At 37.4% G+C, this 15,978-nt stretch overlaps 1 protein-coding gene across 1 annotated transcript; it reads right to left on the minus strand.

Annotated features, from left to right (window-relative positions):
* Positions 1–12,484: 12,484 nt before the first annotated feature.
* Positions 12,485–13,467, minus strand: LOC129253097 (chymotrypsin-2-like). Its single transcript, XM_054891343.1, has one exon. It carries the CDS (start codon positions 13,450–13,452, stop codon positions 12,580–12,582), a length of 873 nt encoding a protein of 290 aa, XP_054747318.1. The 5' UTR covers positions 13,453–13,467; the 3' UTR covers positions 12,485–12,579.
* Between the last annotated feature and the right edge of the window lie 2,511 nt (positions 13,468–15,978).

Raw genomic sequence — 15,978 nt, forward strand, 5'->3', positions numbered from 1 at the left:
GTCCAGGAACCTTGACAACGTTCGTTATGCACTGCTTAGCGAGCTCATTGAAAGCTGGACTGAAAAGTCGCGGGCCTAACAAAGAAAACACGTTTTTTTTTTATTCAAAATTAGTTTTCTTCATCAACGTAATTGCCATCAGGAACAACGTAATCCCTCCAGGGCCGCTGTAACATTTTAGTATTACTTTTGTTGAACGATTTAGCTTTTGCCTGAAAATAGACTTCAGTTTCAGCGGTAACCTCTTCATTCGAACGAAATTTCTTACCGGCGAGCATTTTATTTAGGCCTTGCGAACAGCCAGTAGTCGCTGGGAGACAAATTTGCCAAATATGCAGCAGCAGATTTCTGAGAGTATTCTTCAGTATTCTTATCGTCGTCCAATCAGTGTAAAATTGTTCAGACGGCAAAGAGTAACTTAAGTGATGATTACGTTGATTTATGCTTATATCATCACATAATCTCAGTTTTGTCGTGAACAAACCGCCATCAAAACCCCGGTTACGTCAGAAAATCCGTTGATGATAGAGCACTACTGAATTATTTTCACCACTTCACCACGGGTAGTTTCATCGGCGACCATCGTTTAATTTCAAGCGGAAAAAACCGTCATCTAAGAGGCTTAACTTATAGCTTCAAATTGTCCCATGATTGATGTTAAATTTGATTTTGTGCAATTTTCCCTTTATAAGATAATTGCAAAAAACCAACGCATTCGCTCAGGAAAAAAAACAGAAGAGGTTTTTGCCGCCAACAATTTGAAAATCGATATCAGCGAGCCTCAGCCAATGTGACTAAGTTTAGAATGTTGTGCATTAATGCCTTTTAAAAATGGTTTCGATTTTATTGAAAAATTATTTATAGGGACTTTTTTTTCATCATTATATTTAACCCAAGAAAATAGAAACAAGATTGCGCCCATCAGAGAGTGCGTGACGTCACGTTTGCCAAGTTGTGCAGTGTTCCCAACCATTTATACCTAAAATGCGAAAATTTTTAAGTTTCGTATTTGTTTCTTTTTTTTAATTCAAAACTACCGAAATGTAAGTTAAAGAAAAACTGTATTATTAAACAAAAGAAGGTTAAAAATTTCCCTCTGAGAAGATTTTAGTGCTAATGAAAATTTGTTGATTCTTATAAAATTTGATATTTTGAAAGTGCAAATTTAATTTTTTAGTTCTTCTAAGGCTATGCAAGAATATTAAATCTTCTTCTCTCAACTCTTCTTAAGATTGAAAACCTTTTTACACATTTTAAAAAGCGTTTGAACTTACTGAATGCGAATTAAAGCCATATAGGTGTAATATTTTCTTCCGGTCATCAATTCTTAGTGGGACATAGGGTACCAGCAAATACTAAAGAAACCATAATGACACTTTTACAAAAAGGGTACCTCATCTAGTTACATAATCTCAATATAGCAAAAAAGTCGTTCCCTTAACAAAAGAGTTTCCCTTAACAAAAAAAAAAAAAAAACTCATGAATTAAATTGTACATAACCATAGCACATTTATTTAAAACAGCGCACATTTTAAAAACAATTTGTCACGCATACAAAGTTCTTTAAGTAATTCAATAAAAATTTGGTGTTTTATTTTCTTTAAATGGAGATTTTAGTGCGTTTTTATATCCAAAGCTAGGCAACACTGCAGTTGCGAGAGAGTGATTTGACTGCTGAAAGCAGAAGAACACCAACAACAACTGCAATCGCGGGCAATGCTACCAGACGTTAAAAAAAGTAAAGCTAAATAAAACTGAGTGAATTATTGAACTAATTTTAAAAAAATCTATATTTTACAAAATTATAAACATTACTTCTAATTAGAACAAGCTAGAAAAATGAAATGAACAAAGTACTAAAACTCCGAGACTAAGTAAAAAAAAACAAATGATAAATCAAGTTAAGAAAATGGTAATCTGGCCATACTGGTGCTAAAACCACGTAACTCATTGTCAAATTTGATGAGAGGAAAGTAACGGTACCACGATAGGCGCCACCTATTATTCTTTCCATCAAATATTTAACCTGTTTTTATTGCTCATTTTACCTAACTATATGTTACCAAGCTTAGTAAAAATTGTATTGAAAATTAATATAAAAAATTGTGTTTTTGTCAGAAATTGACTAACTACTCTTGACCGATGGTAATCGGTTTTCGGTGACGGAATCTTAAAGTGAGATTACGAATTGAGCTACTCGAGCAAAACCTGATACTGGATTTTCTGAAGATCTTCCGTTTTATTTTCAAGATTTTTACAAACGATTTGTTATTATTTTCAATTAAATCACACACCTTCTCGATTTTTTCAGTAGAATATACCCTCTGTGGAGACCGGGTATTTCTTCGCAATGAAGCGTTTCTCTACCTTACGTGATAAACCATCGTCACCACACGCGTTTCCAACGTTTGCGGTATTGCGATAAAAATTTTATATAATAATATTTGCAGCTCTTTGTTTGAAACTCATTTTCGGACTACAGAGCAAAACATATACATAAGTACTAACAAATATAACGCAATAACTAATGTTATTTATATCCAGAGTATGGCAATGCTGGACTATGGAGTGTAGTAATTTAGCGAATACAGCAATTTTGCTAAAGATAACAACGTAAGCTAATTTTGGTCATAAAAAGGTTTTTTTTTAATAAAATATATTTTTATACGATACATTTTTTTTATTAAACATTTAATACCTTCTTATACAATCCATTTTAGAACAAAATGAGTAACTGGCTTTGTCTGAATCCAAGTGCGGAAATTTTCATTCGATCAAAAGGTCCTTGATTTATAGTCCTGAGGCACATGAAATTAGTAGCAGTTGAGTTGCTAAAAAGTATTTTTTAACCTACGTTAGCGAATGAAACTTGGTGTAATGCACCCACCTGCAGAATCGCCCAACAATTGTGACCAACTCTCAATACTAAAGCACGTAGGCACTACTACTACCTGTAAGCCAAATAAGCACATCCTTAGCACACTGATTTCCGTGATAAGAGCATGGACATGCAAACAGATGACTTTTGCAGAAGCTATCTAAATGACCTATCTAACCTACGTTGCATGCAAGCCAAGAAACAGGGGCATACATTTCAAATTTCACATAGGTAGGTAGGTAGGTGAAATGATTGAAGTGCCAGTGAGTCTGAGTACTCCGTCTATTATACCGGAGTCAAAAGGTTTTCGAAATAGCACATGAAGAAATGGAGCTCCATCTTTTCTGCGCTTTTCTGAGAAATAATTTGAGCCGTTACCCTTTAACAACTGTCAGGGGGATGCCGATGTACGCGTAGGAGGTCTTTGTGACCAATTCAGTCCCCTTCCTGGCAAGCTCAACAGCAATTTCATTTCTCTCTATGTTCCTATGTCTTGGAACCCAGATCAGAGAAATGTTACCTGCACACACAAGAGATTTGATCTCCTCTTTACAGTAGTTTACTAATTTCGTTCTGCACCATGGCGTCGTCAGAGCTTTAATTGCGGCTTGACTATCGGAGAAAATGTTAATATCTCCTTCGCTCCCGCGTTACCTAAGCATTTTGCATGCCTGAAGGACCGCACAGGCTTCGCAGTACTCCTTCCAGGAGTTGCGTTTCACATATTTAAAGGCTTTTTTGTATTCATTCAAAATGACACGGTAATTTTCAAAGTTTTTAGTTTGGTAGCATTCGTTAAAAACCCTCCTAACCTTCTTTTTCAAGTCGGTCAGCGTTTTGCTCAACCAGGGAGGAAAGTCTTTCTTGTTAAAAGATACTGAATGAGTAGGAAAAAGTACGCCTGTTCAATTTATTATTGAAAACCCTATTGAACAGAAACCAGTCGGTTGTTTTAGGGTTCCTGATGCCATAGTCAAGTATATTTTGCTTATTTATGATTATGATATGCATATCTACATTGATTTTTTATGTGGGCCCCCATTGCGTTCGCCCGACGAGGAAATAGCTAATTTCAACAGGGTACCAAAAGTAGTATTAGGAAAGGATGGATGACAGAAGGGACTACTTTCAACGTGCCACAACTTCACTAAATAACTTCACAGACGGTCCCAAATGGAAGAGCCTGTCAGAACCGCAGTATTCTGCTCGGAATTAGCTTATGAACAGTCATGTAAACTACTGGAATAATGCAGTGTATTCCAAGCTGAGATCTACTGCTCCGAACTCTCAAATAAACTTTTACATTGCCAGCCAAGCAGCCATGAAAGCAATAGCAGCAGCAATGACGAACTCACACTGCGTACAACAATGCTGGATGGATGAGCTAGGAACTGAGGAACAAGCCGCCATCTACTGGCCGCCATCTACTGGGTAATTTCAACAGGGTACCAAAAGTAGTATTAGGAAAGGATGGATGACAGAAGGGACTACTTTCAACGTGCCACAACTTCACTAAATAACTTCACAGACGGTCCCAAATGGAAGAGCCTGTCAGAACCGCAGTATTCTGCTCGGAATTAGCTTATGAACAGTCATGTAAACTACTGGAATAATGCAGTGTATTCCAAGCTGAGATCTACTGCTCCGAACTCTCAAATAAACTTTTACATTGCCAGCCAAGCAGCCATGAAAGCAATAGCAGCAGCAATGACGAACTCACACTGCGTACAACAATGCTGGATGGATGAGCTAGGAACTGAGGAACAAGCCGCCATCTACTGGGTTCCAAGACACAAGGGAATTGAAGGAAACGAGAAAGTGGATATATCAGCCAAAACAGGCGCAAATCTTCCTGTAGCTAGCAAAGAACGACGAGAGAAATGCAGCAGTGATTCAAGAAGCGAATTCAAGATGGGAAAATCATCATCAACCATCCTCCAGCACCCTCATACGAGGTATGTGTTCAACCAGCGGTAAGTGGGAGGCAGCGCAAACGTTCGCATGACGCGACTTCGCCACATTGATTGAGAACTCAAAGCGTTTCAGCAACAGTTGCAGCAACAGAGAAGACGGACAGTTTCTGACGAACCGACAACAAGCACTGACGTTGGCGAGAAACACTCAATACAGTATCGTAGAGAAGACAAGACGGTAGTGAGTTAAGATAACACTACTGCAAGTTTTGCGCTGTCTCTTTTACTTTGGAACCACCTGTAAACACAGTGGGAGTAATTGGGACTATCTACAGTGTAGCCTTCATATGCCTGCAGGCCAGGAACCGGGACGCAGGTACCAGTTGTGTCTGCGGACACAAACGTGGCTCTACCCCGAAGTTATAATTCTGTGGTCCCAATGTAGAATTAGCCGAGGTGGAGGATTGTTATAGTATTAGTGGGAGCGTGCCCCACATACCATTGGTGTGACGGCACCTCTGCGATGTTTCTGACATTGTGACAAAAAAAAACAAAAAAGAAAATATGGCAAAATCATGCTACGCAAGCACAACGTCAGCTTTACCAACTATACTTTATTTCTTCCTAGCAAAGAGTGTAAGCTTGTAGTGCAGAGTGATACATGCGCCATATGGAATGAAGTCAACGCAAAAAGAACCCTGGGACAGCTACCCTGCCACTGCCCAGCACTTAGCACAACATAAATAAGCTGCTTAGGTTCACTGAAACGTCGTCTTGGAGTAACAGAGGGGTTCTCTTAAGAGCAGTTGAGCAGAAGGAGCGCTCTTAGCAGAGAGTTAGGTAACTTATCATCGGCATCGTGTGCAAGGGTGTCTTCATAATTCTACCGACTTGTAAACATTTTAAGCCAGTACGCTTATTGATTTCGGCAGACTCATTCTGTCCCAATTTTTTTATCATTTTCAGTACATAAATTAAAATTCCAATCTTTATATCCACAGTAGGCCTACATCTAGAAACCAGGATTCCAAAAATGTTTATAAATCTATAAAGTTATAAGTATATATATGATATATAGTGTGTTTCACAAATATACCTCTATTGACGAGTCTACACGTTTTATTTATTACTTATACCATTTTTGTTTTTGTAGGAACATAAAGTTCACTCTACCACAAGAATCATATACCACTCAGTTTCAAACTTTGTAAAAGAAAAATAATTTTCCACAAAATTTCAAAACTTTTTGAATAGTTCCGAGTTTACCAAGTTATAACCCATTGAATGCAAGTTTAATGAGGCTGAAAAACTTAATTGATTTTGCAGACGGTGTCGGTTATCGCTTATTCGTTGTATAAATAAAATGCGCAAAACCGCCAAGCTAGATACTGGCCACGATCATTTTCATAAATATTTGAGATAGGAAGCATAGGCAAGCTTTTACATGCGTTTCCCTACTCGATTAAATTATGTTTTAACCACATGCAGCCTTTGTATATCTGCTTGGGCATCCCTGGCCTCTATGTATTGCAATTTTTTCCATTTTACTTAAGTCTATGATTACAAGAACCTAACAGACTAGATACATTTAATATATTTGCCATCTTAAATAGCTCGTCGCAATTATCGAATGGAAAATAAATTTTGGCATAGCGAAATCTAGGGCGAGCAATTTGTAGATACTATTTAACTCAGTAAGAGGCCTCGAACAGGTGCCAAAGTTATAGTAGTTTGATTTAACTGTTTTGAAATTAAATGGATAGTAAAAGCATAAAATTGTATGAGGAGCATTGAAGTCAATCTGTCCAAAAACTTCGGGAGAATCAACAGAACCACAAATAACATCAAAAACAAATATCAAGAACTGATGGAAACGTTTATTGGCAAAGAAAGCCAAGTTTTATTAGTGCACGGTGCACTGTAAGGTGGTAGTGGATCAGAGAAGTTAAGAGGTTGCAGAGCGAATTGAATAACATTTCGTTATATGCTTTCAATTCTATTTGAATGAGCGATATAAATTGGATTCCAAATCAAAGATGCATATTTGAGCTTAGAGCGAACTAGGGAGTTATATAAAAAGTTTCTAGTAATTTCTTTAAAATCCCGCGCATAGCGCCTCAGAAATGCTAAATTAGCATAAGCCTTCAGCAATATCTGACTGACATGATTTGCGAATATAAAACCAGTGTCAAATATCATGCCTGTCTCAGAAAACTCTTAAACTTTAGAAAGAACAGCATTTGATAAAGTGCATATAAGAGGCAGGAATAACGTTCAGAGTTTTCGGAAAGGTTGAATGAAACTTTTTTTTTATATTAAGTGAAAGCTCATTTGGACACTCCAAGTGGCAAGATTATTGAAAACTTGCTATACTAAAGTTACTTTACTAAACAGTTTTAGTTCGTCAGCATAGAGTAAAAATTTACAGACCCCAATTACATTAATGAAAAGGATAAATATGTAAAATAGTGCTAAGAATCCTCTCCTATGGGACACCCGAGAAGGCTCCGAAAGTGTGTAATTTAGTGGTTTCAATTTGTACAAACGATTTTCTTTTGGAAAGATAAGATCTCAACCATGACGTGAAAGTTGAATAAAAACCTAAGCATTGAAGTTTCCGCAATAAGATGCCTGTGCGAAACAGTGTGAAAGGCTTTTGAAAAGTCTGTGTGTAAAATGTTGATTTAACAACTACTCATAAGTGCAGAGAGATTGGTAACTATGGAGCGCCCTGCTTATCCTGCTATAATTTTATTATGAAACTAGTAAATGTCTAACAAAAAATTTAACTGAAGTTACGTGCCATTCAAAATATAGGGAACCTTGAATATTGGCCAAAAAAGTTTGTCTACGTCACATATTAACTTTCTTCACTTAGTTCACTACATAATTTCGATTACAAATTATCGGTAAGAAATGTAAGTATGATGCAAAAAAGTTTGTCTTATCGGCAAACAGTAATAAACTTAAGGTTTCACCAACTTTATTGCTTGTTCGGAGGAGAGGCTCGCTCATGTTCTTATTTGGTATAGGCCTGTTGGTATCCACTTCAAAAAGATGGGTATTAACCACAATAATTGCTGCAGAATGTGTGGGCATACAAATTAATTAAAGTCAGTAAGCAACTTTCGTGCAGATGTCCAGTCTAAATGTGGCAGAGCAAGACTATTCTGCGAGCATTTGATGGCAAATATCTGTTTGAAACCTACAGGCACAATAAAGTTACTTGTTTTGGTGGATTTAAGTTCATCCAAGGCCAAAGGTATCCACATCGCACTCAGTTACTACTTGAGTATTGTGTTTCTCGCTCTCTTTGTACCATAAACGAATCAGACCGCATTTTAAAGTTTCGGTTACATAGTATAAATTCTGAATAGTGGTGCGCCGCTCCAAAAACAAAAAACGTTCCAACACAACTACAAAATGAGCTACAAATATGTGTAAAGTATAATAACAATTAAATGGAAAACTTTTCTGCTGGACTCGAATGCCACATATTGATGTCTCGAAAGCAGTCGATACAGACGAACAAAAATCTAACGATTCTGAGTTTCTAACCTCGTAATTTAAAATATAAGAAAGATGCTCCAAAAGAGCATCACTTATAAATTGCTGTCCTTAACATTTTTCACTCCTTTCGTAAAGCCTGTGGGGGATAGACGGTTTGTGGTATGAGTAGTTTTATTAGGGTGTTGCCACCTGTTTGTACTAAAAAAAAATTAGTTTACTAAAAATGGTAAGTATTACGGGCCGGCAGCAAATCAAACAGTTTTTGGAAAAATGCATTTGCAATTTTTTTTAAAGGGCTGCCACCTGAACTCGATTACAAAAGTAGCAATTTATTACAAATTTCAGTTGAGGAATAAGATATAGATATCAAATTAAAGGATCTTACAAGCTTAAAAAAATATGTTTGGCTGGTGTTGCCATATTTTTTTTTTTTTTTTGGAAATTAATAAACTGATCAAAAATATAAGTACTGATTAAAAAAAAAACATATAAACATACAAGTAGTGTTAATCCAATTTTTAGTCAATCTATGCAAATGAACGAAGTGAATCATACAGAACCTTCAGCTTACAAAATGGCTAACAATTTAAAAATAACAAAATGGCGGACTTTTGGAAAAAAGGGATGTGTCAAAAGTCCGCCATTTTGTTATTTTTCAAAAAAATTTTCCCATTGTCCCATCTGGCAGAATGACAAGCCTACAGAACAATAATCAGTTTAACTTTTTCGTTTTAGATGTCCAGAAGAGCCAAAATCCTGTTGACAAGCCACCTCTCATTTTTTTAAGACGCTTACTTTGGTGCCAACCAAAAAAAATATTAAAAAAAAAATGTTTTTGTATACTATTTGATGACAGTAATAACATACTATAAAATCAAAACGATCGCATTTTATTTTCTTAAAAACAAAATTCCTAAAAAATATCTATAAAAATTTAGTATTTGACCAGACTACAACCTTAAGAGTCCACTGGGATCTTAAAAGGTTTTAAACTCTCAATTAAGGAAATGAGTACAAAAGTCTACGACTTGGAATAACATGCAAATTCTATGATGCCACCAAACAAACTCGAATTCAGCGATTTCACTTTCGTGGAGTTTAGAAAATCAGTGCTAGGACGGATTCAGTGAGAGCACTGATATTCACTATCAGTGGAATAATTTATTTATGATCTGTTTCGTTTTATGATTAAAGGCGTAACTAAATTTTATTGCCAAGTACGAAAATTGGGCACAAAAGGCCATGGCGTCGAAGTGCAAACCTCAAATAAATCTAATTCTAAGTACCAAAATTGGCTGAATTATTTAGTGGCAGTAGGGTTTGGATAATTCTTCATCACTGTGGTCATAAAACACTTAAACGATAAAGAAAATAATTCTACATTTCAAGCGAAAAATAGGCCTAGACACCTGTTGTAAATGCTTCATTATTGTTATTGTTGTTATAAATCAATAAAAAATGATTGCAGTTGAAAACGAGCATATTTAAGTACTTTAAATTTTTTTGATTAAAAAAAAAATAAATAATTGGCGCGTACACTTCTGTTAGGTGCTTGGCCGAGCTCCTCCTCCTATTTGTGGTGTGCGTGTTGATGTTGTTCCACAAATGGAGGGACCTACAGTTTCAAGCTGACTCCGAACGGCAGATATTTTTATGAGGAGCTTTTTCATGGCAGAAATACACTCGGAGGTTTGCCATTGCCTGCCGAGGGGCGACCGCTATTAGAAAAATGTTTTTATTAATTTTGCTTTCACCGAGATTCGAACCGACGTCTCTCTGTGAATTCCGAATGGTAATCACGCACCAACCCATTCGGATACGGTGGCCGCCTAATTTTTTTGATTAAATTTGTAAAAAATCGGTAAAATATTTTAAAATCGAAGCTTTAATAAAAGAATAAAATCTCAAAAAAAATCCAAAAACAAAAACGGAAATCAGTTCTTAAATTAGATTTTTCATTAATTTTAAAATCACAAATGGATGATGTGGATATTTAAAGTGTGTTTAATTGCATGGCACCTCACGCTACCCACAGTCAGCGCCAAAAGGAACTGTACACCACATCTTGACCAATTTTGACTTTCTACTTATTTATTTTTTCATTTCAATCACTTTTCTATAATATTCGTATATTCGGCAAATTTGATATTTTTAAGCGGAATTTCTGAACAAGAGTGTACAGTTGTAGAGTCCCTTGAATTTTTATGTAATAAAGTGTAAGTTTGAAGTAGCTCAAATTTAGGTTTCATTTTTGAAAATTTTTTCTGCCGGTGGTGTGGGGCGTCTTCCTCCATATAAAAAAATGTTGAGCTTTCATAGTGTGGAAAAAAGCGCATTTCTGTCACAAAAGAAAATTATCAAAATTCTATGAGATTTAGCATTTGACTTAAACCCTTTAATTAAACAAAAATCGAATTTGTTTTCTAACGTAGCAAGTTTCAGGATGAACTGTGAAAAGACGAGCAAGTTTTGCCTGCACTCGACACAACATCTATTATGTTTGAATGCTCGCAGCTGAGCGAATATGCAAAGCAAAACAAAATATATGGTGCTCATCCCTGCAGGAGATTAATAGTTAGGAAAGGAAAAACAATTTATTTATCCGAATTTGGTGCAGCGAAATGAGCAGCAGCTGAGAGGAAGTCTGCTTTTTAGCGTAAAAATGGGAAATAAAATAATAAAAATACAAAAAATAAATTTTTAAATAAAATTGTCTTTGAAGGCAGCTCTAAGAGGTCTCATTGCCTAAAATATATACAAGTATTCATCCTTTATTAGCTGCTTGGCCGTGCTGCGGTATGTGTCTTTATAACAGGTGGCGCAAAATTAATCAATTATGGAAAGATTTATAATATTTGCAAATATCGTCCTACGGCAATCATATTTGACACTTGTGAGCTAGGCAGCTGCAGCATACAAACAGACAAGCATTGGAGCACGTAAGGGTCAAAATAAAGATTTCCGTCATTCAAAATAATTTTTTTTTAGTAAAAAGTTGAATGGTTAATTTTGCGCCACCCGATTAATTTTGCGCCATTATTGTCCTACAAAAATAAAGCGTTTTTTAAAAAGAGGTGTTATTTTGATATTCAAATATACTAAATACTATTTTTTTAATATAAATGATCGGATGTTTATTTCATTATAAATAGGAACGTATGCCGTTAATAGTGGAAAATAAAATCAGGCAAATGACCATCACGACCTCGCTTACAGGACAATATCCTTTTCATGAAATTTTCCATAACCGAATTGCAAAGTGACTGTCCTCGATAGCCTCACGAATTCCATCTTTGAGGTCTTCAATCGACCCTGAGCTGTTGGCGTAGACCTTCACGTTCATGTGGCTTCAAAGAAAAAAGTCACAGGGTATTAAATCACAAGATCTCGGTGGCCAATTGTGATCACCTCTTCGAGAGATAACACGATCCGGAAACTTTTCCCGTAAAAGATCAATGGTTTAGTTGCTTGTGTGCCACGAAGCGCCGTCTTGTTGAAACAAAAAGTTGAAAAATTGTTAATCATCTCTCGATAGCGCAACCCATGTAACACCTGTTATTGGAAAACCCTTTAGCAGCCCTGAGTTTTTTGTCAATTGATTTTTAGGAGAAGCTTTTTCATGGCATAAATGCACTCAGAGATTAGCTGTTGCCTGTGAAGGAGCTTCTGTTACTATAATTTAATGCTTTCTGCCCACAATGAACTCCAATTCAGAGCCCACCAACTGATAGCCACGCACAAACCCAAAAGGCTACGCCGACCTCAAAGTAAATTCAAGATATTTGACAGCAGAGCTTACCTGTCACTAATAAATATTTATTATTGAAATTTACGTACCACCAAAGTGCTCTTAAAATTTGTACTGCTATTTGAAATATGATTTTTTCGTATGTCTGTCTAAGTGGAAAATTTAGAAAAGGATTGACTTACCTTATCAATCAGTCTGTGGTTTTCTGCAGAGACGAATTGATTTACCTTATCAATCAGTTTGTGGTCGAGCGCACAGACGTCTAAAGTTCAGGTACAATTATATTTTTTGTTCTGGTATGTATGTGTATCAAAGTTTTTGTGAAAATGACAGGCACATACAGCCCAAAGAACTAGTAGCCAAAATATGTTTATGCTTTGTGCGCATTAGTAAACAATTGTCACAAATGACCACTACAAGGAAAATCACCACACAAAGAATTTAGTCATATTTTATTTCATATCTTTCAACAATCACTTCCGGAACTTTAATGAGGCTTACGTGTAGTTTATAAAGTAGGCATTTATTTACTAAGTTGGGTTACAACCATTTATAGTTGTACGAATCCAATCCGCATGATACTGGACCTTAGCAAATACATCTGGAAAACCACGCCCACATGGTATACCCCAATTACCAACACCAACAAGTGTGCCATTGCCATCGACCAGCGGACCGCCAGTGTCGCCATGACAAGCACCCTCACCCACAGGCGAACTGGTGCACAGGTGTCCCATGTCCACATCGTCCGAACCACCATACGCAGTGCGACACTTCTCATAAGGCATATACTTCACTTCGAGCTGCATCAGATTGCTTGGAAGATTTGTTGCGCCCTCCACTGTTTTACCCCAACCATACATAGTTAGAGTATCACCTTCCTCCAGTTCATCCTCATAGGCTATTGTGATGTTCTTTGTCTCATCATCGTAGGCGATTAATGTGGCCAACTTGAGTAGAGCGATGTCGTTGTGATATAAAGGTTTGTCAAAATTGCAATGCACAATGATCTCTTCCACATCGTACATATATGCCAAACCCATCCAATCATTGGTGCTGGTGATCACTTTTACTAAATTCTTATGCAGTCCACTTACGCAACTTGCCGCTGTCAACACAAACTGATCATGAATGATCGCACCACCGCAAAAGTGACTGCCATAGATGTTCTGCAAAGAAACTTGCCAGGGTGCAGCGGCCAGCGCAGCTTCCTCGCCGCCAACAATGCGCGATGATGCGCCTGAGACTCGGTTATTAATCGCTGTATCACTAGCGTCAGGCTGCGTATTGCGATGGCGTAATCCTTCATAGGGTTCGCCGTACATACGAAGCGCCGAGCCGAGTGTCAAGGAGATTATCGCCAAAAGGGCGAAGAACGTATTCACTGTGGTAGAAGACCACATTTTGTTGCGAGCTATTTGTTGGATATTCAAATAACATCTGATCCAATGTTGGATAGTACCTAAAATTTTATATAACACTATGAATGTTATCAAATTAACGGAAACGGTGGCGATATGTGCTTGGTTCATTCGCTTTAGTGGAGTTTTTATTGTCCGCGATAATATCACAATTATGTACAGATACACAGGGGCGTTGAGGTAATCCGGAATGGATATCAGTATTATTATTCTTATTATCAAGGAACTTATCACCTGAAAGTCCTATTGTGCGCTCTTCATGGATTCGGTATATTTCTCTTAGCCTTACTCAACTTAATAAATTTTAGTATTGATCTTATTTTATAGAGTTTTATTTCCTCCTCTAGTAAAATATGTTTGCCCTAATGTTTGGGTGTTATTTTGGAACCAGCATTAACACCGATAATAATGTCAGCCTCGAAATCCAACTGAGAATCTCTCTTCCCAACATGTGCAGCTTTGGACTAAGTAGGCAATTGAGCAGTAAAGTCCTCTCTCAACGAACGAAACTAACTCTCTACAAAGCTTTCATCATGCCCGTCCTAACGTATGGCGCTGAAACTTGGACGACGGCAATATCCGTTGAGTCGTCACTTGGAATATTTGAGGGAAGGATTCTGCGGAAGATTTTTGGAGATTTGCACGTTGGCGACGGCGAATATCGCAGGTGATGAAGCAAAAATGAAGCTTTACGGAGACATAGACATAGCGTAGCGAATAAGGATTCTGCGGCTTCGTTGGCTGGGTCATGTCGTCTGAAGGGAAGCAAACGCTCTGGCTCTGAAAGTATTCGATGTGGTACCAGCTGGTGGTAGCAAACGAAGGGAAAGGCCGTTGGAAAGATCAGGTGGAGAAGGGCTCAACTTCACTGGCGCCGGTTAGTACGACAAAAAATTGACTGACACGCTTTGTTAAACTCTGTCAAAATCGCGAACGCGGTTATCGCGCCACTCAAGAAGAAGAAGAAAGTGTCTGTGTCGCTTATATATCAGTGCTGGGCCCAATGCCAGTAGGTGTTTCGCGGTTTTATCTTCCACCCTACAGAAGCTGCCAGTTCCATTGGAGTATATGGCTTGGTTAGTAAGATGATTATTAGTGCGCAATGCCCTGTTAGAATTTCTCTGATGATTCTAAAATTATACTCATTTGATTCCACACAATCATTGGATCGGTTTAGGTTAAAGCTACCAATCATTATCCCAGTACAGTCTTCTTCGTTTTTCTTCTACTGCCTGACTAAGAGAGGAGCGGTTACCCTTTCGTTTGCAGTAATTCATATTTATGTTCCTGGGAACTCACAGGATACGTAGCTGGCTTAAGATATTCAGCTTACTGAAGCGTTCCAGCACCTGTTTTGATAAGATGTGACCTGAAAAGAATTGAGAGCTTTGATTCCTGTCTGGCTCTCTGGTTAAACTGCCTTCAAGGTTAAACTGAGCGCATCTTTCTACTGCGTAGACTTCCCTAGAAAAATACTTGTATTTTTGACGAGCGCTTCCGAGTATCTTCTTCACGATCCGCAGATATCTCACTGTAGGTGAGGGATGCGTCCCTATACCATGTTCTGGTTTATCTTGTTAACCCAGTCTTGAAGCCTTTGACAAAACTGAAAATCGGTGGCATCATCTCAGGGTTTAGTTCAGCAAGAACATCAAATTTGGTGCGATTTTTATGAACGCCTGAGCCAACAGTGGCTTTCTTTATTCTGCGGATAGCCCTTCGCGCTTGTTAATTGAAAATAATTACATATATTGGCGCGTAGCTTAGTACAATGTGAGTACAACTGTCACAGCTCAAAATTATTCTGTGTACACTACGTCAGCTGCCATAACTTGGAAGCCGCAACAATCTGAAATGCCTACATTCACGACAGCTACAACTCTTTTTTGCCTTCACTTTTGTCATTTGGGACGTACGTAAAATTCAAGGTGATTGCAGTTCGCGCTTCCTTCTGGCTCCAGATCTAGCAGTTAGTGAAAGGAAAGCTTACTGTATAGTCGAGTCGAGCCTGAGTGCTGTGACTCACCCGATCAGAAAAGACATCATTCTTGTAATTGGTCCCTATAAATTATCTTCAAAGTTTTTTTTTTGGCACGAAGCGAATCCATTATAGCATTTTTCTATCCTGCTTTCGACTCAATGCCACATTAACTTCTACTAATGTACGGTGCATCATTAGTTTTGGGTCTAATAAAATTCCCACATGTCTCCATAGAAGCGTTCCGGATTTAACCGGACGACCCTGTATGTTAAATAGGTAGATTGCAATTTAATTTGAGTAGAATTGACTTCACAGCTATTGAGACTATAAATTGCATACAAAGTAAACATTGACCATAAACGGAAATTTTAGATGTTTATTTACGATAGGCGATATGAGCAACGTCATATCTGGAAAACAAAATTAAAAAAAAGGTTCTGATAAAAACCAATCTAATATTTAGAAGCTTTTATGAACCAGAATATAAATTGAATAGAGCAAGTGTTTCGTTGCCAAATTTTAAAAGC

This window comes from Anastrepha obliqua, chromosome 1 (assembly GCF_027943255.1).
Source record: "Anastrepha obliqua isolate idAnaObli1 chromosome 1, idAnaObli1_1.0, whole genome shotgun sequence".
Lineage (NCBI taxonomy): Eukaryota > Metazoa > Arthropoda > Insecta > Diptera > Tephritidae > Anastrepha > Anastrepha obliqua.

Coding starts and splice junctions, on each gene's coding strand:
- LOC129253097 (XM_054891343.1), bottom strand. CDS start 13,452: ATGTGGTCTTCTACCACAGTGAATACGTTCTTCGCCCTTTTGGCGATA.